Raw genomic sequence first — 21,371 nt, 5'->3', positions numbered from 1 at the left:
CCTGCCTCCCTCCCCGCGGGACACCCCGTCCCACCCATGACCAACCTGGAGTAGAATCTCCCATGTCCACACAGTGTCCACACAGTGGTCCCCAGCTAGGAGGATGCAGGGAGGGAGAGGAAACAGAACCAGCAGTGGACATGGATTTGCGCGCTCAGGGCGCCAGCCCGATGCGGGGCAGGGCTTCCCTGACTGCCGTCCTTTGAGAACCACCTAATTTTAGTCATAATTACATATCAGCTGGCCTAGTATTATACTGAAATCTATTTTAAAAGGAAATCTTATATCACTACTGTTGGGGAGACACTGGATCATTTGCCATAAACAGGAGGTAACTATGGTGATAAATACAGAGAAAATACAGCAAAACCATAACATTTATAGCTAGGTACTGAGGCTCCTCCCCTGTCCTTTCCCTGACTCCTCTGCCCTCACTCTGTTAAAAAAAAAAAAAAAAAAAAAAAGTGTTGGAGCTGCTGGAGCAGCACAGAGACGGCACTGACATCTCAGCGCCCAGCAAAGCCTCCTTGAGGTAATCAGGAAGATTGACGAGAGAACTGAAAGAGGAATCGCCTTGTTATTATGCGATTCAAGGTTAACTGATAAAATCATCTCACTCTGGGAAGCTGGACCGGGGGAATCCAACTTGAAGACAGCAGACACGACTCAAATTCTAGCTTCAAAGTAACAGAATGAACCAAACGACATTACCCTATGTCAATTTATGATTACACAAATGGTATGCCTTGACGCCATGTACAAACAGAGAAACAACATGTATCCCATTTGTTTACAATAAAAAAAAAGCAAAAAAAAAAAAAAAAAAAAGTTTGAGCTTCATTACAACCTTGCTGTGTGACTTTGGCCAAGACCCATGCAGTCTGTTTTCCTAGTCTGTTAAAATAAGGCAGTTTTCAGAAGGAGACTCTGGATCACTGCTCAAACCCTGGGGTGAGTGGGGTCAGGATAGGACAGGAAGGGGTGGGGCATTTTGCCAACTCAAGGGTAAAACTCCTGGAGCATCAATAACCTGGTGACATTGGGAAGTCAACTTAGAAAAGACTAGAATTTAGGCACCCAGAATGTAGTTGTTGCCGCTCACAGTGACTGCTTCGGACTCAGAGATTTGGCTCTCCAGCCGATGAGAGTGCGCCCTGACACATTGGAAAGAAGCCTGGTATAGGCTAGGTCTGCTTGGAGTGGACAGTCTGTTCTTACAGGCAGCATGAGGTCAGAGTTTTGACACCCTCCCATGTAGGAAAGCATGCACAGCACCATGGGCCAGGCTGTGGGTTGACTCAGGGCTGTTGCAGGTCATGGAGAGTCTGAGTAGGGCATTTCCAGGGACTGTGGGACTACCTTGTAGGTGGACTTTCTTAGTTGCACACCTGAGAGTTTTGCAATTCCATGAAGTTTGCACATAAGGTATCAAAGTATAATCAACTGTCTGAGAGTCAGAGCATAGCGTGCCTAAAAACTGGAATTCATGAATTGAATTAAAGGTACCAGGGCAGGCTGCATACCACAGTACTTAGATTTCAGGTGCCAGGACGAGTCACTTAATCTCTCTGAGCCTCAGTTTTCTCTCCTACAAAAATTGTATCAACTATGCTTAACATTTATATCATGTGTATGTTTGAATAGATAACAAATATCACTCTTATGTATAATTATAATGCACCAATAAAAATATGAACAAGCAATATCTAATGTAAGCCAATTATATAATGTGTAAAATTCTTAGCTCCACACAGTGTTCAACATGGCACCCGGTGCACAGAAAACTCCCAGCAAGTGAAGCCACTAGCAGTCATCTGGTCAACCCATTTGAAAACTTGAGTACAGACTAGAGAAGGTCTTCTTTGAGTCCACAAAGTTACTTCTAGGCAAGTTCAAACTGGAAAGCTTGAGCCTGCTAGACCAGTGCCCCTCCCCAGCTTCATCAGCCCTGTGGACAAAATTGCTTATGCAACATTCATTCATTGGAGATTGCTCCAAGAAAAGGCTTTATTTGCAGATAAGCATATTTGCAAATTCCTTTTTGCATTCCATTGTTTACCCAGGTTCCTAAAATCCTGGCCAATGGTTCAGTCCCAGGATAGTTAATTGAGAAATTCTTTGAGAACCAAGTAGTCCTAATCCTGCATTGGGATCCATTTCAACTAGGGTGTGGGACTTGCTGGGCTCTTTGTTTTTTTCTGAGACCGTCTGGGGATTTTCCATCCCTTAGTCAGTGTGAACCTGAGGGATCTCCACCTCTCAGCTACTTGTTCCTGCCCACTGGCCTTAAACTAAGTGAAAAGATACATGTCTCAGCGAACTCCTCCCGCAAAGCATGAGAATTGGGGGCAGGGCCTGGAGTGTGGAACATGTGTGTGTGACTCAGGTGGCCCAAGCCGACACCCACAGAACTGACATCAAGTGGAGGCTACTGTGTTTAGGGAAACACAGAGCCAAGGCTGACTATAAGGCTGAGTGTCACCCAGGAGCTCTGAGAATCAAGGCTCCCTGCAGAGTCCTCACCTGACCCCCTCATTTTTAAAAAGATGAGAACCAAAGTAACTAAAGTCCCCACTGTGTTCCAAGCACCATCCCATTCAAAGCCCTGATGAATCTATGAAGCAAGAACTAACATTCCCATTTTTCCCTCGAGTAACACAAGGCACAGATGCATTAAGTAACTTGGTAGTAATTGGTTACATTACTAGTAAGTAGTAGAATCACCGTGGGAACTCGACCAGCATGACTTCATTCATTCATTCATCACTCATGTCATTCACGAAGCGAGTCCTGTATGACAGGCGCTCTCAGGCACTTCAATACATCAATGAACACCAGCCCCGTCCCGGCCCTCCTGTGCTTAGGTTCTAGCAGGAGGAGACAGACAATATGGAAGCATTTCAAATAAATGTCACTTAATTGGTTAGAAGATGTTAAAAAAAAAAAAAAAAAAGGAAAGGCTAAGCAAAGTAGAGGGGACCAGGAGGACCCGGAAGTTGAGGCGTGTGTTATAGTTTTAAATCGGCTGATCATGGTGGGCTTCAGAGGGAAAGCAAGATTGGAGTCAAGACAAGAAGCAAAGAAAGAAACGAATCCAGGGGTTGCCTGGGTATTTGGGGGAGGAGGAAGACAGGCACCCGGGTCTGGATGACAAGATTTCCCATTGTGAGAATGTTCAAGGGGTGCAAGGGGAATGAACGGGGGTTGAGGAGACATGAAAGGCCTTTCAGGGGTCACGGAGTTGAGGCCTGAGGGGTGAGGAGTTCAAGAATGAGGGGCAGGGTGTTCAGAAAGACATTGTGTTTCTCGATATCTCGGCCATCGCTGGCGAGAAGGGAGTTTGCCATCCCAGCTCAGCAATCTGCGAGGCCACAGGGAATGAAGAGGAGGTGCCTAGATATAGAAACCCCGAGGGCCAGGGCCTCGGGAAGAGGAGTGTGAGGCCAGAGTCCCCTCAGGAAAAATGAAAACACGTACAGACACAAGTCTGGTGCCAGGGTTGGGGGCGGGGAACCACTGAACCACCCTGGGCTTGAAGCTCAAAACCCTGAGATGATAAATGACCTCATCTCTTCCTCTGCCTCCTCCATATTCTCTTCCTTGTTCTTCTCATTTTTTTCCCTCTTTATTCCACTTTACATAGACCAATACATGTTGGTCCTGCAAAGAAAGGTTTAAAGAAACTAGCTAGCTGGGGCCCTCTGTGGAGGCCGTGTAGAGGCCTCCGGGCCGCTAACATTCGGGGAGAGGGGTTTCCGGCTCATATTTTTTAGAACTTGTCCAGCTCCTATGGGGATCCAAGGCTCAGCTTTACAAAGGGGACAGCTAGAGCCGTGCTAAGTGTCTCCTTGGAGTCCCAGTATCCCCTTCCTGCAAAACCAAAGTCCTAAGGCTTCCCTAGGGAGCAGCCTCAGAACCCCTCCGAAGAGGGAGAGATGGGGCTCCCAGGATGTCTCTTTAAAGGGAAGTGAAATTTAGGGTGAGAGAGGTATTCAGAGCCTTTGAGAGGACTTGTGGAGGAACTTCCACTTTGGGGAGGGAAATGGATGTTCCAGCCACATAAGAATGCTGACCCCTCTGCCCTCTGGCCTCCAGTTTTCAAACACGGTACTGCAAGGACTTGGGATTATCTTTTTTTTTTTTTTTTTTTTTAATCTCCCTTCCTAAGCAAGCCTTGTCCCTCAGGTGAAGTCCAAGACAACTACGTGAAGGGCCTCTGCACACAAGAAGGAAAAGTGAGTGCTCCCTGTGGGAGTCACCATGTGGTCATAGTATCTGGACCCCAGCCTCCTCTCTCTGAAGACTGTGACCCATTGTCTCTTGCTTTTCCTTTGTTCCCCTGCTTCCTGGGGATCGAATGTCTTTATTTCCCCTGTGAGGACACTGGGACTTCCAGCAAGGCCATGAATGGCTAACCAGTGTCAGAAATAACATTTCCACCGGCACAGCCTCCGACTCTCAACATTTCGGACTCTATTTTTGGCTTTGGAGGACAGCGGCCTGCCCTCTCTGGGCCCAGGACTGTGCTTTAAATTTTTTTCTTCTTGGGGCAGATTTCTTCACCATGTTTCTCCACTGTGACTGGTTCTTCACCTAAAACTGGCCCTGTCCTTCCTTTGGGACCATCCTAATGCTTTTCCCCTGCCCCCCAACCCTGTCCCCAACTCTGTGAAAATGTTGGCAAGCAAGGCAGATTTTTGGAAAGTCTCAGAGGGACCAAGGAGACAGACCATAGACCACACAATGGCATTTTAAGATGCCCTTCACAGAGCGCCTCTCCTAGCCCTGTCCCCTCCTCTCCTCTCCCCAACTTCCTGTTCCCGAGGACCCTGTCTGTTGAAGAGCAGTTTTCTCTCACTCTTTGCTTCTGCAGGGATCACCCTCAGTACCCTGCTCAACTGCAAGGATCTTCCTGGTGGGCACCCTTGGAAGGCGTCAGAGATGGAGAGCACAGTGCCTGTCTTTGTCCCAGCTTAGTCCTTGGCATATGATGTCAGAACACCAGCAATAGGTGGGGGAAGTGGGGGAGTTATTCCCCAGAGCCGTAACTGGGTCTGGACTTGGGGTAGAAGGTAACTGTTCCCCGTTACCTGCAATGTATATTTCTTCTCACTTTGCATCTAAATCCGCTATCTAAGCATTTGGCGACATTACTGTACCTAGGCTTCCTTTTGGAAATAGAAACATCTTACTGGTCTCCTCTGATTTTGATATGCCTTTTTCCTGAATGAATGAGAGAAGGAGGGTTAGGGACCGGCCCCCACTAACACCCGCTCTGAGCTCTGGATTCCAGGCCTGGTTCTAGCTCAGGCTCATTCTGGGACCTATGCGGGTCTTCTTCTCAGGCCTCCTTTTCCTAATTTGTATAACGGAGGAATAGGAGTCAAAGATCTCAAGGTGCTGGGCAGGGTGGAGACGGAAAGGAAAGCGACCCTCGTCGGTGCACGCCAGGCTTGATGTGATGGATTTCTTTCTCAGCACCCCATTTGGACGAAACTGCCGCCAAAAATTCTAGGATACCGGGGATGTGAGGCAGGAAAGGGTTGAAAAATGCACAAAACACCTTTGTCTCCCTCCACTTCCAGAGATGGTACGTGCGGGCTTGCTCTGGTGGTGGCTGCAGTCGCGGCCGCATCCCGGGTCCCCAGAGCCGGGAGTGGCTGAACGCACGGCTGCCGGGCGGGTACAGGGAGATCCGGCACCGGCGCAGCGTCCCAGCAGCGCGCGCGGCGAGGACAGGGACAGCTGCCGCAGTGCGCCGGGACCCGTGCGCACAGACGAAAAGCGGGCGTTGTGCGCAGGGGCGGGCGCCCAGCGGGCTTGGCATGCGCGCCCCCGCCTGGGGCTATAAAAGCTTTGCCACCTGCTGCCACTAGTCACGCAGTGCGTCCACTTACTGGAGGAGCCAAGTCACCGTCTCCCGTGGCTGCTTGCCCCGACATGGACCCTGAGACCTGCCCCTGCCCGACCGGTGAGCCCCTGCCTCCCTCCTGCGACACAGCGCACCCCTTTTCTGGCAAAGAACCCCACACCCCACGCCTTCGCTCAAGGACACTTGGGGGAGGGGCCCCTTAGTTCCCATTTTGAACCTCGTGAAGGATGAGGATGCCTATGTCGCGAAGAGCACGGGGATTCGGCGTATCTCCTCCTAGGCCTGGGGCCACCGGGGTCTTACTGCATTAACCCTTCCTGTGGCCTCGCCCACTCCAGGTGGTTCCTGCACCTGCACTGACTCCTGCAAGTGCGAGGGATGCAAATGCACCAACTGCAAGAAGAGTGAGTGCACCCCCGCTGCCAGCCCCTTCCCCCCTCGGCATCTGGCTGGATACCGAGGGACCCCCAGGCCCCGCGTCCACAAGGTCCAGGGCAGACATTAAAATACAGAAGCGTAGAGACTGATGCAGTGGGGAGGCGGTGAGATGTTTTTGTTAATTCCCAGAAGATTTGAGCGGGCAGCTGGGAATGGAGAACAGCTCCTCCGGTCCAGCCTCTCCCCGGAGCCCCACTCTTCCAAACCCCCAGTGCCTGGGGAGGCGATGAGCCAGGCTGGGGATAGCTCCGGAGTTCCAGTCCTTGGCCCCTCTCAGGCCTGTGGGTTCCTCTCAGTTTGACCCCCCACCTCGCAGCAGTATAAAATGCATGGAGAGAATCGGAGGGGAGAGGAAGGCTGCCTTCTTCCCTCTTCTTCCCGGATGTGACCGGGCACACATCCCCCCTGGATTTCCTGACCTTCCACTTCTGCACCATCTCAGCTCCTCCGAGTTGAGCCTGCAAGGCCCCTTCCAAGGCCATTTGCCCTGCAAGCTTTCTCCTTAAGGCCTAGCACTCCTGGAGCTGGGACCTAAGCTCACCATGCCTGAGGGCTCCTGGCACCCACCAAAGGAGTCATGAGCTAGTACCAGGGGGCGCCCCCGTGAGAGCCCTGCATGCAGGTGGAGCACCATAGATGCTGAGTCAGACCAGATGTGAGAGTAAGAAGGCGGCAGCGACCGCCAGGCCAAACGGGATGACTCCCCGCCTCCCAGCACCCTTCCTCTCTCCCCTCCCCTCTGATGGGGACAGGTGGGGGACTTCAAGGGGTGCCCCCATTTTGTCTGCAGGCTGCTGCTCCTGCTGCCCTGCGGAGTGCGAGAAGTGCGCCAAGGACTGTGTGTGCAAGGGCGGCGAGGGGGCCGAGGCTGAGGCCGAGAAGTGCAGCTGCTGCCAGTGAGGATGTGTCCCTCCGGGTGGCGTGGGTGTAAATAGTGCCCTGCGGCCAGTGTCTGGGTGGGGCGTGGCTGTTGTCCTCTTCCCCTGCTGCCCGCTGCAAGTGACAATAAACCTGATGAACAGCATGAACCAAGCCCTGGTCTCTTCTTAAGTGGGGAAGGTGTAGAGGGGTGGGGGCCCAGTCCGAGGGACCGGCCAGATCAAAGTGAAATCCTGCGCCTGGCCAGTGGTGTGGGTGGGGCGCGGATGGAGCCCTGAGGACAGTACATTCTCTTCTACCAGCAGGTAGCTCTTGATCCTCCTGCTCTGCTCTGGGGAGAGAGGAGAGACCAGATCCACCAAGGTTTGTCTCTCCAGCCTGCAAACTCGCTGACTCCATCTGTACAGTGGGAAGCGGGGAGTCAGAGCCAACCCCCAGACCCAAGGACCCCCAGACTCAAGGGCTTGTGAGTCTGGAACTCTCTAGTTGTTCCCCTGAGAATGCCTGTTTTCAGAGTCCTTGGAGGAGAATCCAGGAGGCCCAGGACTTGTCCTGGCACACTGTCAGCTTGTGTTGCCAAGGCCACCTCTCTGAGTGACCGGTCTCCCCAAGGCAGATTGTCCAGCTCCTTTTCAAATGTCACTTGGCAATTTGTTGCCTTCTTTGTTCCAGGGGAAGTAGGATCACAAGGCCTTTATCCACAGTAGTTCTGGTGTGATCCATGAGGAAAAAGCTCTCAGACCTACCTGGGAGTAGGAGAGAAGGGAGAAATGAATCCTGGGAGATTTATCCTGTAAAAGGATAAAAGGCATCAAACACATGGGTTTTCCCCCAGGTTAGTTTCTCAGGATATTGTGTTCCAGAACTTGCCACAATTACTATTATTTTTTTATCTAACAGGCCGAGTTTAGAAAAGGTGAGTGTAAGAAGAGCCAAGCCAGTTTCCAAAAGGAACAAAAGGGACTTCCTCTAACTGGCCAGCCCTACTTCTTCCAAAGCTCTAGGGAGTGGGTTTGGCTCAGGAATAGATGGATTGACAGAGAGGAGGGTCTAAAAACAGACCCTCTGCAGCCAAAAGTAAGAGATGAACAAATCAGTGTGTGTGTGGTGAGAACACACTCGTCACCTTGGCAAATCATGTAGAAAATAAATTTCAATTCACTTACATACCTAGGGGTGAAAGCCAAAGCTATGAAAGAATTTAGAAGGGGGAAGATAGGAGTTTCTTTACTTTGGGATAGAAAGGACCTTTGAAGACGCATTAAGAAAAGATTGCTACATCTGAGATCACCTGTGCTAAGTCCTTCTACACCTTATCTTACTGAACTTTACAACTCTAGAAGAGCAGCAGGACTGTTCTACCCATTTTATAGATTGGGCAATGGGGTCTGGGGTAATTTGCACAGCTAGAACGTGGTGGAGACGAGACCTGGACATAAGCTGCCTGGCTAAAGTTGAGGCCCTTAAACTCAACTACAATTAGTTCTCTGACTTCTGGCTTGCCTGTGTCACAAAAAGCATCAAAAACAAAGTCAAATCATCTCTTACCTGTTCAGATGGCTGCTGTTAAGAAGGAAGGAAGGAAAGAGAGAGAGAGAAAAGAAAGGAAAAAGTCTTGACCAGGATATGGAGAAATTGGAGCCTTTGTGCATTGCTGGTGGGACTATAAAATTGGGCAGCCAATAGGGAAAACAGCAGGTCAGTTCCTCAAAGGTTAAAAATAGAACTAGCATATGATCCAGCAATTCCACTTCTGGGTTTGCCCAAAAGAATGAAAATAGGGTCTTGAATAAGATATTTGTGTGCTCTTATTCATAGCAGCCTTTACTCAAAATAGCCAGAAAGTATTGAGGAAGTAACTTGTGTCCACTGACAAATAAATGAATGGATTAGTAAAATGTGGTTTGTATGTGCAACGGAATGTTAGGCAAGCTAAAAAAGCGCTGCAGTTTCAGCACACGCTACAACATGATTGTAGCCTTGAGGACCTGAAGTGAGTGAGAGGCGTCCATCACGAAAGGGTGAGTCTTGTTTGGTTCCATTTGTACCAGGAGCTGTGGTTGGGGGAGTGAGCATTGTTTCATGGGCCTTGAGTTTCAGTTTTGCAAGATGAAGAGTTCTAGAAATCCATTGTACAACCGCCTCACTGTGCTTAATATCACTGAATTGTACACTCAAAAAAACTTAAGATGCCAGGTGTGGTGGTGACTCAGGAGACTGAGGCAAGAGGACTGAGTTCAAAGTCAGCTTTAGCAACTTAGAAAGGCCCTAAGCAACTTCATGAGACCCTGTCTCAAAATAAAAAATAAAAGGGCTGGGGAGGTGGCTCAGTGGTTAAGCGCCCCTGGGTTCAATCCCAGGTACCAAAAAAAAAAAAAAAAAATCTGAAGATGGTACATTCTGTGTTATGTGTATTTCACCAGCACCATTAAAAAAATAAAGTGCCGGGCACTGGTGCACACCTGTAATCCCAGCCACTAGGGAGGCTGAGGCAGTAGGATTACAAGTTCAATGCCAGCCTCAGCAACTTAGTAAGATCCTGTCTCAATGTATAAATAAAAGTGGCTCAATGGTTAAGCGTGCCTGAGTTTAATCCCCAGTACCAAACAAAAGCAAAATCCCAAAAGCTAATTGCAATAGAAAATGTTTGCTGTATGTGTGTGCTGTGGACTGAACTGTGTCCCCCAACTCCTGTTGACATAGGACTTCTGATGGGTTGGTCAGGAGTCAATGACTACAGGACTGACTCAGTGGCTCAGTGTTAAGTGCTCCTGGGTTCAATCCCCAGTACCCCCCCTCCAAAAAAAAAATAGATGATCATAATAAGCACCTAATAAAAATAGTGAGGTAAGTCTGTGGACATTGCCATGGGAAGGAAAGACCTCCCCAACCCATCATCAAGCAGAGAAAAACCAACTGTAAAGAGTGCATTCAGGGTAATGCTAACCACATTAAAAAAAAAAATGAAAATTCCACATTTATATAAATGTACAGAAAGGAAATGGGAGACTCCAGCGGGGTGTTCCAGGAGCATCAGTGGCTTTATGCACACTCACGTTTCCCTTCTGTTTGACCGAGTTTTAAGGATGCAAGTAAGCCCTACAACTTGCCTCTTTTCACTCAACAATCTGTGTAGGATCTTTCCACCCTGCGAGGTAAAGACTAACAACTGCGTAGAGACTGTCATGCAACGGTCATTGTGGCTGCTGTTCAAACCCTTGTGGGGGCTGGTGGATGAACATTTAGGTGGCTTCCACCTTTCCATCAGGCAGATTGTGATTCCATCTTGCACACTGGTGTCAGAATTCCCTGGGTTCTGAGCTGACATGTGTAACTGCCGGAGCGCAGGAAACAGCCCTTTCTACATTCAGTTCATGCCGCTCGGCAGTCCCCGGAGGCGTTCCAATGAGCACCCCACCTGCAGTGTCCAACGGTTTTTTTTTTTTTAATTTATTTTTATTGTAAACAAATGGGATACATGTTGTTTCTGTTTGTACATGGAATAACAGCATACCATTTGCATATTCATACATTTACATAGAGTAATGATGTTTGATTCATTCCATTATTTTTTCCTTCCCCCCACCCCTCCCACCTCTCTTTTCCCTCTATACAGTCCCTCCTTCCTCCATTCTTGCCCCCTTCCCACCCCCCATTCCGTGTCCAACGGTTTTTAATGCTCCATTCTCTTATCAGTGCGAGGTGATAACCTTGCATTTTTGTCAACCTAATGGGTAAAAACATGACATCCCAGTTAAATCGCACCTGCTCTCTTAGCAGTGAGGCTGAACATCTTTCTGTTGGTTTATTGGCAGTGTTGTCATTTCTGTAAACTCGTGGTTCATGTCTTTTGTTCTTTTTTCTACTTGGTTAGTCATCATTTCATTGATTTGTAGAAGCTCTTTATATATTTTGACCTCTGGTCCTTTGTCTTCCATTTACTTTTGGTTTTCCAGAAAGTTCTCAAAGTTTCTAGCCCATTAGAGGCATTCTTTTTTAAAGACATTTTTTGAATCGAGTTTAGATGCCATAAAACTCACTCATTGTAAGTATACTATTCAATGGTATTAGCAAATTTTTAGAGTTATGCAACCATCCCAAAATCCAGCTTTAGAACATTTCATTATCCAGGTTCCCCTATGTCTGTTTGCAGTTCATCCCGCTCCCACCCACATCCCTAGGTCCCTAGGTCCCTAGGTAACCACTGTTTTACTGTTTCTGTTTGCCTTCTCTTGACAGTTCTTTTACCTGAACTCATACAATATATGGCCCTTTACACCTGATTTCTTTCATGTAGTCTTGTACTTTTGAGATTCATTCCTTGTTTCGTGTGTTAGTCACTTGTTAGTTTTTCACTGCTGAGTAGTGTTTGGATGAACAACATTTTGCTTACCCGTTTACCAACTGGTGGACATTTGAACTGCTTTTATATTTTGATCTTTTGAATGATAGCTGTTTGTAAGTGCTTTTGAACATTCGTGCATACGTCTTTGGGTGGACATATATTTTCACTTATCCTGGCATTAGATATCTAGGCGTAGAATTGCCAGGATATATGGCAACTCTGTGTATAACTTTTGAAGAAAATGCCAAATTGCTTTCCAAAGTGGCTGTCTCATTTTCATCAGGCTGCATAAAGGTTTCAATTTCTCCACATCCTCACTAACACTTCTTGGTCTGTCTTTTTTATTACACCTGTTCTAGGCAAGTGTGATTTTAATCTGCATTTCCTAATGACCAAAGAGGTCGGGCAGCCTTCTGTGTGCTTATCAGCTGTTCATGCACTTTCTTTGGTGACGCATCTGTCTGAATATTTTACCCATTTTTTTTTTCTTTTTCATTGTTGTGAAATGTATTTAGCAAAAGTACCACTTTGAGGTGGGTAGGGCGGGGCAGGGACACGAAGTACTTTCACATTGTGGGAAACCATCAACGTCTTTCATCTCTAGAACTTTTCCATCTTCCCGAACTCTGCATCCATTCAAACTGCCCCCCACTCCAGTCCCTGGTACCTCCGTTCTTCTTTCCGTCTCTCTGACTCTAGGGATCTCGTGTAAGTGGAACCATACGGTATCCGTCCTGGTGTGTTGGGTTTATTTCATTTAGCATGATGTCTGTCAGGCTCACCCATGTTGTAACATGTTAGGACTTGATTCCTATTTAAGGCTCATTCTATATGCATAGATCAGATTTTATCCATCTATTCAATAAACACTTGAGTTACTTCCACTTTGGTTGTTATGAACAAAGCTGCTGTGAACACTGTTCGTCACCTACCACCACTTTCAAGTACGTTCTGGAGGCTAGTCCTTTATCAGATAGGTGTTTTGTCAGTGGTCCCTCCCCATCTGTGGCTTAGCTTCTTATTTCTTAGAATTTCTTTTTTGGTCATTCTTGTGCAGTGCTAGGGATGTGAGCCCGGGACCTCACGCATGCCAGGCAAGTGCTCTATTACAGAGCCACATCTCCAGCCCTTTAGGAGAATATTTTGAAGCACAAAAGTCTTTAATTTTGAGGAAGTCCAATTTATCAATTTTTTTTCTTCTATGCAATGTGCCTACATGTATATAAAAACTCTTGCCTAACATAAGGTCATGAAGATTTTTCTCCTATGTTTTCTTCTAAATGTTCTATAATTTTAGCTCTTAAATTTAAGTCTAGGATCCATCTGGGGTTAGTTGTTGTGTATGATGTGAGGTGAAGTTCTAATTTTTGTTTTTCTCACATGCCATTTTCTCGATATTTTGTTGAAAACTCCATCCTTCTCTGTTGAATTGTCTTAGCACCTTTGTCAAAAATCAGTTGACCATATCTGTGATTTCATTTCAGACACATGTTTCTATCCTATTCATCTATATGCCTATCCTTGCACCAATGCCACACAGTCTTGGTAACTCTGGCTTTCTTGTGACTTTTGAAATTGAGAGCCAGGCACACTGGTGAATTCCTGTATACCCAGTAACTCGGGAGGCTGAGGCAGGAGGATTGCAAGTTTGAGGCCAGTCTGGGCAACGTAGCGAGACCCTGTCTCAAAATAAAAAATAACACCAGCAGCTTGCGGGCTGAGGCAGGAGGATCGTGAGTTCAAAGCCAGCCTCAGCAACAGTGAGGTGCTAAGCAACTCAGTGAGACCCTGTCTCTAAATAAAATACAAAATAGAGCTGGGGATGTGGCTCAGCGGTCAAGTGCCCCTGAGTTCAATCCCTGGTACCAAAATAATTAATTAATTAATTAATTAATTAAATTTAAAATAACCAAGGACTGGGAGTGTGGCTCGGCGGTAAAGCGCCCTTGGGTTCAATTGAATAGTATGAGTCCTCCAATTTTGTCCTTTCCCTGGTGACCTTATTTATTCTCTTCCATCATTCAGCCTGTTAGTGAGAGTTTCTGGTCCTCCACAGGATTTTGAGCTGGTGCAGGAGACTTAAAATATCTGCTGAGGGCTGGGGTGTGGCTCAGTGGAGAGCACTCACTTGGCACATGTGAGGCACTGGGTTCCATCCTCAGCACCACATAAAAATAAATAAAAAAGTAAAGGCATTGTGTCCACCTACACCTAAAAGAATAAAATAAAATTTAAAAAAATTTTAAATGTATTCCTGCTGAGTCTTAACCCAGCCTCCCTCCCTTACCTCACACACATTCATGGAAGCCTGAACGTTGCCTCTCTGAGCCTCGGTTTCTTCCTCTGGAACATGTGGGCGGTCCCAGCCCCTGTCTTGTCGGGAGGACGGGTCTCCCCAGGGGAAAGCGCTGCCCGTGGTGGCCTGGATGGTGGCTGCGCAGGCGTCAGCTAACTGTGGTGCATGACAGAGAGAGGCTGCATTTGTGGTGACAAGGGGACCTGGCCTGTTTCAGAGCCCAGGAAGACCTCTCTGAGGACCTCTCTGATCCTTTTCTAGGATCCAAACCTTCATCTGAGTTGACTACAGGTTGCTTCTCTCCACTCCAGTCCCCCATGAGGTGGGGTGGAGGAATGTGTCCTGCTGGGGTGGCTGGTTTTTGTTTAGTTTTGTTTCTCTTCTCGTGGTTGATGGAACTTTGTTTTACTTACATGCGGTGCAGGGAATCGAACCCGCGCCTCGCACGTGCTAGGCAAGCGCTCTGCCACTGAGCTACAGCCCCCGCCTCTGTCATTTTTTTTTTTTCAACTGGGACTTGAATCCAGATTTTAAACCACTGAGCCACCTCCCCAGACCCCTTTTATTATTTTTACTTTGAGACAGGGTCTCACTAAGTTGCTTAGAGCCTTGCTAAGTTGCTGAGGCTGACCTTGAACCTGTGATCCTCCTGCCTCAGCCTCCCAAGTCGCTGGGATTACAGGTGTGGCCACCTTACTATTTGGAGCCCAGCAGTTCAGACCCCATGCCTTGGACGCTTCCTGAATAAATGCAGTGTCCTTACCTCTCACTAAAGATGAGTGAATACAAGACCGTCCCTTCTGTCCCACTCACCTTCTCTTGTGGGCACTCTGCCCCGCGTGACGCTCAGCACAGGGGCCTAGGTGGCCCAGAGCAGATGCAGAACCGCAGCCCACAAGAGCCAAGTCCTGCCGACGGCCACAGGAGGGCGCTGCAGGCAGGTCCTGGCGATGACTGCCGCCAGGATCTGGATCGGTGAGGCGCCTGGGGCCAGCAGACCCTCCGCGCCTGGATCACGGGGTGATTTGTTTTGCAGCAGCAGATAACTAATGCACCCCAAAATGAAGGCAGGGTCAGCGGGAGGAGGAAGAACGGAGCGCAGGCGATTGGAATCTGGGACGGGCCCCAGGGAGTCACAGAGTCTGCCCAGAGGACGGGGCCTTACCGCTCTGTGCCCATCACCACTGCTGGCATCTGCCAGCCTTTCTACAGCCGCAGTGACAGGCAACTGTCTCTCAAGGTGGTCCCCGGACTCGGGGCCAACTCTGATTGCGAGAAAGGCCTTTCCCACCTGCAACAGAATCTGCATCCTCATAACCCCTTCCCATTGTCTTGGTTTTGCTCCGAGGACCACAGAAAGCAAACCTGACTTCTTTTCAGCGAGGCACAAACATGCAGGGGTGGGATCACCCCTCCGGGATTCGTCCCACTCTGCTGCTTACGAGTTGGATGTGACCCTACTACTTGGGAGGCTCAAACAGGAGGATCACAAGCTGGAGGCCCTGTCTCAAAAATAGTTATATATTAAAGGGATGGGACTGTCACTCAGTGATAAAGCACCCCAGTTTCAATCCCCAGTACTAAAAAAAACAGACCCCCAAACCAGCATGTGCCTTAGAGGGCTGTGCCGGGTTTTGTTACTGGTTTTATGGGGGGGGGGGCAGTGCTGGGATGAACCCAGGGCCTTTGCATGTGAAGCGTGTGTTCTTCCACCAGCTGGGCCGCAGCCCTGCGTTTAGGTGAGACAAACTCGTAATATCCTCGGCACAAGTGCTGAGAGGTACGGTCTGTTCCCGACTCCCCTGGCAGATGAGAGATGCCACAGAGCCACTGACCGCCCATCCAGACCTGGAGTCTGGGTCCCTTGTCCTTGAATCTGGGCCGGCTCTCTGCTTGTCCACTAGAATGTGGCACAAGTGACGGGTGCCAGGCCCGGGGCTCAGGTCGGAAAGGACTCACAGCTACTCTGCCTGCACCCTCGCCCTCGCGCCCTTGGGTCCCGGCCACCATAAAGACAGCCTGGTCGTCTGAGTTTGTCACGCCGAAGAGGCCCGCCGAGCCCCTCTGGTCCCTCAGGGCCGGCCCACCCTCCACCAAGTGACCTGGCGCTGCAGGAGTGAGAAGAGCAACAGATGAACTCTGCTCCTGTTCCCCACCTGCAAAGCCAGGAAAGACGGCGGTAAGAGAACTGCTTCAGCTGCTCGATTCTGGGGAACTGGGTTGCGTCACTAGATCCTCAGAGCGACTGCTCCCTTCAAGACTGGACCTGCCTCCCTCTGGCCTCTCAGCTGCCGCTCACGTCCATCTTTTGATCTCTGCGATCAGCTCTCTTCTGGACAGAAGTTCGCCAATCAGCGCAGCCTTCGGAGAGCTCTGCCTGGGCAGCTGGGACTCTACCCAGAATGACGGAAGCAGCGAGCTTGGAGGTACATGCCTGTAATCCCAGCTACTTGGGAAACGGAGGCAAGAGGATCTCAAGTTTGAGGCCAGCCTGGGCAGTTTGGTAATACCCTGTTCCAAAATAAAAAGGGCTGGGCATGTAGCTCAGTGGTAGAGTGCCCTTGGGTTTATTCACCACCACCACAGAAGCAAAACAAATGAACAAAAACCCAGAATGACTTAAGCAAAAAGGAGATGAATGAGTTCCAGTGGCTTCAGGCACGGCTGGATCCAGGTGCTCCCATGATGTTGTCAAGCTCCATTTCCTTTGTGAAGACTTTATTGTTAGACTCACCACATGACACAAATGACTTTAGAGACTCAGCTTTTTGTCCTCTCAGGTTCAACTCCAGATGGAAAGAGTGTCTGCCGTTCTCACAACATTCCCAGCAAAACTTTCATTGATTCTCTTTGATGCAGAGTTGTGTAGCCCAATCTGAGACAATCACAGAGGCAAGGTAGGTGGAAATGCCTGGGAGCTGTTGGACACTGCAGGGATAAAGAGTGGGGAGGGCAACTCTCTAAAGGAAAACCAAGGACACCCTTACAGGGGAAGAATGAAAGATGGCAGTGGCAGAATTATATATAGCTTTCTCAGCTGTTAAAACCAGAGTGAAAAATCACCTCCCTCACTGTGGCTGACATACTTCTATTAATACAGTCCAGGGTGACATCATCACCTCACAGTGATGACTCACATCAGATATTCAAGGGGATGTTTTTCACATCCGGTGCTGCTCAGAATCATCTCTCTCATCCCCTACAGTGTCAGGGATGCAAGCATTTGAAAGTCCTCCCTCTCCATTTCTGTCTCAAGCCCAGCAAGCCTTTTGGGGACATGGAGATGCATGGTCATAACTAGACCTGTGTGCCTCCCCCTTCCCTGAATGAGCATCCCCCTCTCCTCCCAGCGTCAAAGGGGCTCCTGGGAGAAAGCTTTGACCCAGAAGAAAATTTTACTATCAAGACGGATGGCATGAACCCAGGGCAGACCTAACACTCTGCGGGCCAAGCTGGTACTGGCACATTTCCACAGAGCTGAGTGGTGGTCTGGCTGCAAGGCGGGGGTGGGGGGTGTGGTGCGTAAGTAACAAAGACGATGAATCTGGCCAACACAGAAGAGCTCGCAGGGCACAGGGCTGCCAGACACAGGGATTTCTGAGACGCTGGCTCTAAAATCACAGCATGTTTGAAGATGACCCTGGAATTCAGGTGCAGCTGGATCATTTCACAGGCGAGCACAGAGCTGCTCAGAAGGCACATGTGCACCCGAGGTCTGAGTGACAGAGCGCCCTCCAGAATCCCCGACAGTTCACCTGTCCCAGGTGCATGGAGCAGCCAGAGCTCTAATCCAGGTGGGAGTTGGGGAGGGGGGCAGTCAGGGGAGCCCTCCGTTCACCCACTTGAAATCGACCGAGAACCCCCCAAGTTCTCAGGCACAACAGGATGCTCACGGGCACCTTCCGCGGGCGACCACCGCCCTGGGTTGGGAGTGCTCGCTGGTGGGACTTCCACAGGCGCTTGCTCACTTTGAGGCTGCAGGGACAGCCGCCCCCGGCGCCCACCACCTCACTGAACCCCCGCTGCAACCACCAGCATCCCTAAGCTGCCAGGAAGCTCCCTGGAGCCCCGCATGACACCCTCTGGCATTCCAAGGGTGATGATCTGCAGCCTTGGCGCAGCGGCCAGATGTGGGCTGGCAGGAGGCAGGATGTGGTTCCCCAGGGAGGAATCTGGACACCACCTGGCGCTTCCCCTCAGCGTTCACTGGGAAGAGAGCTCTGGTGGGGTTTTCCCTTCTGAGTGTCCCAGGGCAGGGCCAGCTGGCAGCCTTCCCGCCTGCCAAGACCTTCTCACCCCCAGGCCAAGGAGCTGGCCCACCTTCTCCTGCTCGTCCTGCCCCTGAGCTCCCTCCATCCTCAAAGGGGCCCCAGGTCCCTTTTCCCTACTCTCTCCTGGGGCTGTCCGCCTCACTGAATTCACTAGTGGTGGGAAATGAGTTTCCCCAGCACCAGGCTTGGGACTTCTTGATCCTTATTCCGCTTTATTAGAGGTACCGACCCCTAGATTATCTTTAGCATGGGCTGGGACCTCCCTACACTCTGCCACTCTAGCTCTGTGACTTTGGGCAAGTTAATTAACCTCTCTGGGCTCCATCTTCTTCTGTCAAAAATGAGAATAATGGATCGTCCTCACCCATGGGTTGTTACAGGATTAAAGGATCTCGCACATAATACACTCCCTACATGAAGTCCCAGTTGTGCACTAAAGGAGTCAATACAGAGCGGGAGTGAATTGCCATCCCACAGTTTAATACGAGGCTACAGAATGACTAAGCTTTGACTGGTACAAAGATTTTGGGACCTGTCCGCACTTGCAACCGATTTTTCCCGCCATCGGAATTCCCACCACCGGCTTTTACCGGCTCCCTAATCGCTTAGGTTCAGATACTGGGCAGGCGGTGGGGAGCTGTGCACACGGCGGCGGGAAGGAGCAGGGGGCTGGGCGCACGGCCAGGAGTCGGCACACGGTGTTCCTCTGCCCCCAGCCTCTGACGCGCAGCACCGCCCGGGACGCGCACGTGGGTCGCCTTCCCGGAACTGGCGCCCTGAGGTCCGTGTGCACAGCCGGGTGCGCTCGGCCCCGGGCGCCGCGCGGAGCGGTGCGTGACTCAGCGCGCGTGGCGAGTGCAGACTGCGCCCGGCCCGGGCGGAGTTTTGCACTCGCCCCGCTCGATCCAGCTATAAAGGCGGCGCTCGCGCGCTCCGCTCCACCACGCCTCCTCCAGGTTCCTGCCATCCAGCCGTTTCTGTGTGCGGACTCCAGCCACCGCTTGATTCGCCATGGACCCCAACTGCTCCTGTGCCACCGGTAACTGAGCGGGACCCCGGTGGGGCTGGGGAGGCAATTTCTGGTCCCTCTTTCTCTAATCACCTAACTTCAGGGTACTAACTGCCCCTTCCCAAAGCGGTTGGGTGTATTTGTCTATTCTAGATCATTCGAACCCCCCTTTTACCAGCGAGCCACTGAGGTAACGGCTTGCCAGGCTCCCACGAGGTGGACTCGAGCCTTCGCACCCGGACTCCTAGCGCGCAGTCCGGCGCTCAGGTGTCCGGGAACCGCCCTCACCTCCGCCCTTCTCCTTCCAGGTGGTTCCTGCACCTGCGCCGGCTCCTGCAAATGCAAAGAGTGCAAATGCACCTCCTGCAAGAAGAGTAAGTGGAGCCTCTGCCTCTGACCCGCCCCCAACGCCCCCAGCCCTCGCACGGCCCGCTCTTCCCTCCGCGGGATGATCGGAGGCGCCCGGGTTCTCATTCTGTCCCAAGCCGGCGCCTCCGCAGGGAGCCCCGCGGGGAGGGCGGATCCTCGAGCCCTTTCTCTCCCGCGCTCATCGCCGCCTCCTCTCGCCCGCAGGCTGCTGCTCCTGCTGCCCCGTGGGCTGTGCCAAGTGTGCCCAGGGATGCGTCTGCAAAGGGGCAGCGGACAAGTGCAGCTGCTGCGCCTGATGTGGGGAGAGCCCCGCTTCCACGTGTAAATAGAACAACATGAAGAAACCTGCATTTCTTTTTCTTTTTTTTTCTTTTTTTACGACCCTGACCCATTTCCTACATATGCTTTTTCTATAAAATATGACCGACAATAAATGTTGTTGACTTGATTCTGACTCAGGTTTCCTTTGTGTGCTTAGGAGTAAGGACGGGGGTGAGGGACTGAACGGGGAACTCAGACCTGGGTCTGGACTCTAATGTGAGCCCCTTAGGAACTGGCAGCTTTCAGGCAAACCAGGTGACATTACTGAGCCTCAACTTGGGGAAAACACCCGGGTGTGCCAGTCTGCGGTGGGTCAGGCAGAGTCGGAATTCCCTCGGGTGCCGTAATCTTCATTCCCTGATCTCTGCCCAACTTCAGTTCCCCATTGGGTTTTAGGCTTAAACAAAGGGTGTAGGATCCAACTCCAGTTGCTTGAATCTTAACACGGATCTTCTTAAACTTGTGTAAACAACAGGATTTTATCTTTTATCAATCACAGATCTAAGCTTTGGTTAAAAAATAAAATGAGTTAATAAGAAAATGAAATACATCTGAGCACTGGTGCACTCCCTGTCATTTGGGAGGCTGAGGCCCAGGCCTGCGGATGGGAAGTTCAAGGCCATCTTAGTGAGACCCTATCTCAAAATTAAACAAAGGGTTGGGGAGGTAGCTCTTAGTAAAGCACCCCTAGGTTCAGTCCCCAGTACTGCCCCAAAAAATAAAAATACAAATCCCATTTCTTGAGACAACAGGAAAGTTCACATAAATATGTGGTGAACAAAATAAGGAAAAATAGAATTACAAATGCATTCAAGGGTGTGCATTGCAGACTGGAAGTGATCCGGCATCTTGCTTGCCTGCTCCTCCCCACAAGGGACCTTAGTCTTGGCTTGCACAGGACACTAACAGGACTCTGAGGGCTCCCTGTCGTGATTTAGCTGTGAATCTTTGGATATTCCTCTCAAAGTTGAAATCCCGGTCCCTGGCTACTTCAAATTGGCCAAAGTGAAGCCAGAATTGGGGACAGGCAGTTAGTGTAGAAATAGGGGTTGCGTCAAATCAAGGAAATGGAGGCCATGAAAACCATCTGCCTCTGGAAGTTGGAGACTACCCCTGGGAGAATGGAATATCAAGGGTCTCCGGAGCCCATTGATTACCAAATTTACCTGCTTTTATCAAGGACTGCAAGCAAGGAGCTGCTGATTAATGCCCCCTGGGCCCTTGCCAGGCTGAATCACTTTGGTCCTCCCCCTGCCCCATCCGCTTCTCACTTTAGGCATCTCACCTGCAAAACCAGGCCTAGTCACTTAGGCAGGAAGGAGAGATAAGGGGGGAGAGAACTGGAGAACAAAAGAGACCTTAGCCTATAAAAGATGTAGGGTGCGCTCACTTCTTGGGACTTTAGAACATCAGCCATGGTGCCCTTCTCTTTCCCGGGAGAAGTCTGTATTATTACCTTTAAATAAAACCTGCTGAATATGCTTGCTTGGCTGCTGCTCTAGTGTTCAGACTTCATTAGAGGGAACAGAACTCGTCACTGGTAAACGGCAGTATCAAAAGGACTAGGGGTT

General features: G+C 50.1%; 1 protein-coding gene across 1 annotated transcript; it reads left to right on the top strand.

Moving 5' to 3' along the window:
• The first annotated feature begins 18,938 nt into the window (after window positions 1-18,938).
• LOC124966973 (metallothionein-1E) lies at window positions 18,939-19,927 on the top strand. The gene is made up of 3 exons (XM_047528891.1): window positions 18,939-19,140; window positions 19,419-19,484; window positions 19,684-19,927. The coding sequence occupies exons 1-3, from the start codon at window positions 19,113-19,115 to the stop codon at window positions 19,773-19,775; spliced, it is 186 nt and encodes a 61-aa protein (XP_047384847.1). The 5' UTR covers window positions 18,939-19,112; the 3' UTR covers window positions 19,776-19,927.
• Window positions 19,928-21,371: the final 1,444 nt, after the last annotated feature.

Source organism: Sciurus carolinensis, chromosome 16 (assembly GCF_902686445.1).
Source record: "Sciurus carolinensis chromosome 16, mSciCar1.2, whole genome shotgun sequence".
NCBI lineage: Eukaryota > Metazoa > Chordata > Mammalia > Rodentia > Sciuridae > Sciurus > Sciurus carolinensis.
Note: the sequence above shows the minus strand (reverse complement) of the source record. Positions and strands in the feature narration are given on the sequence as shown.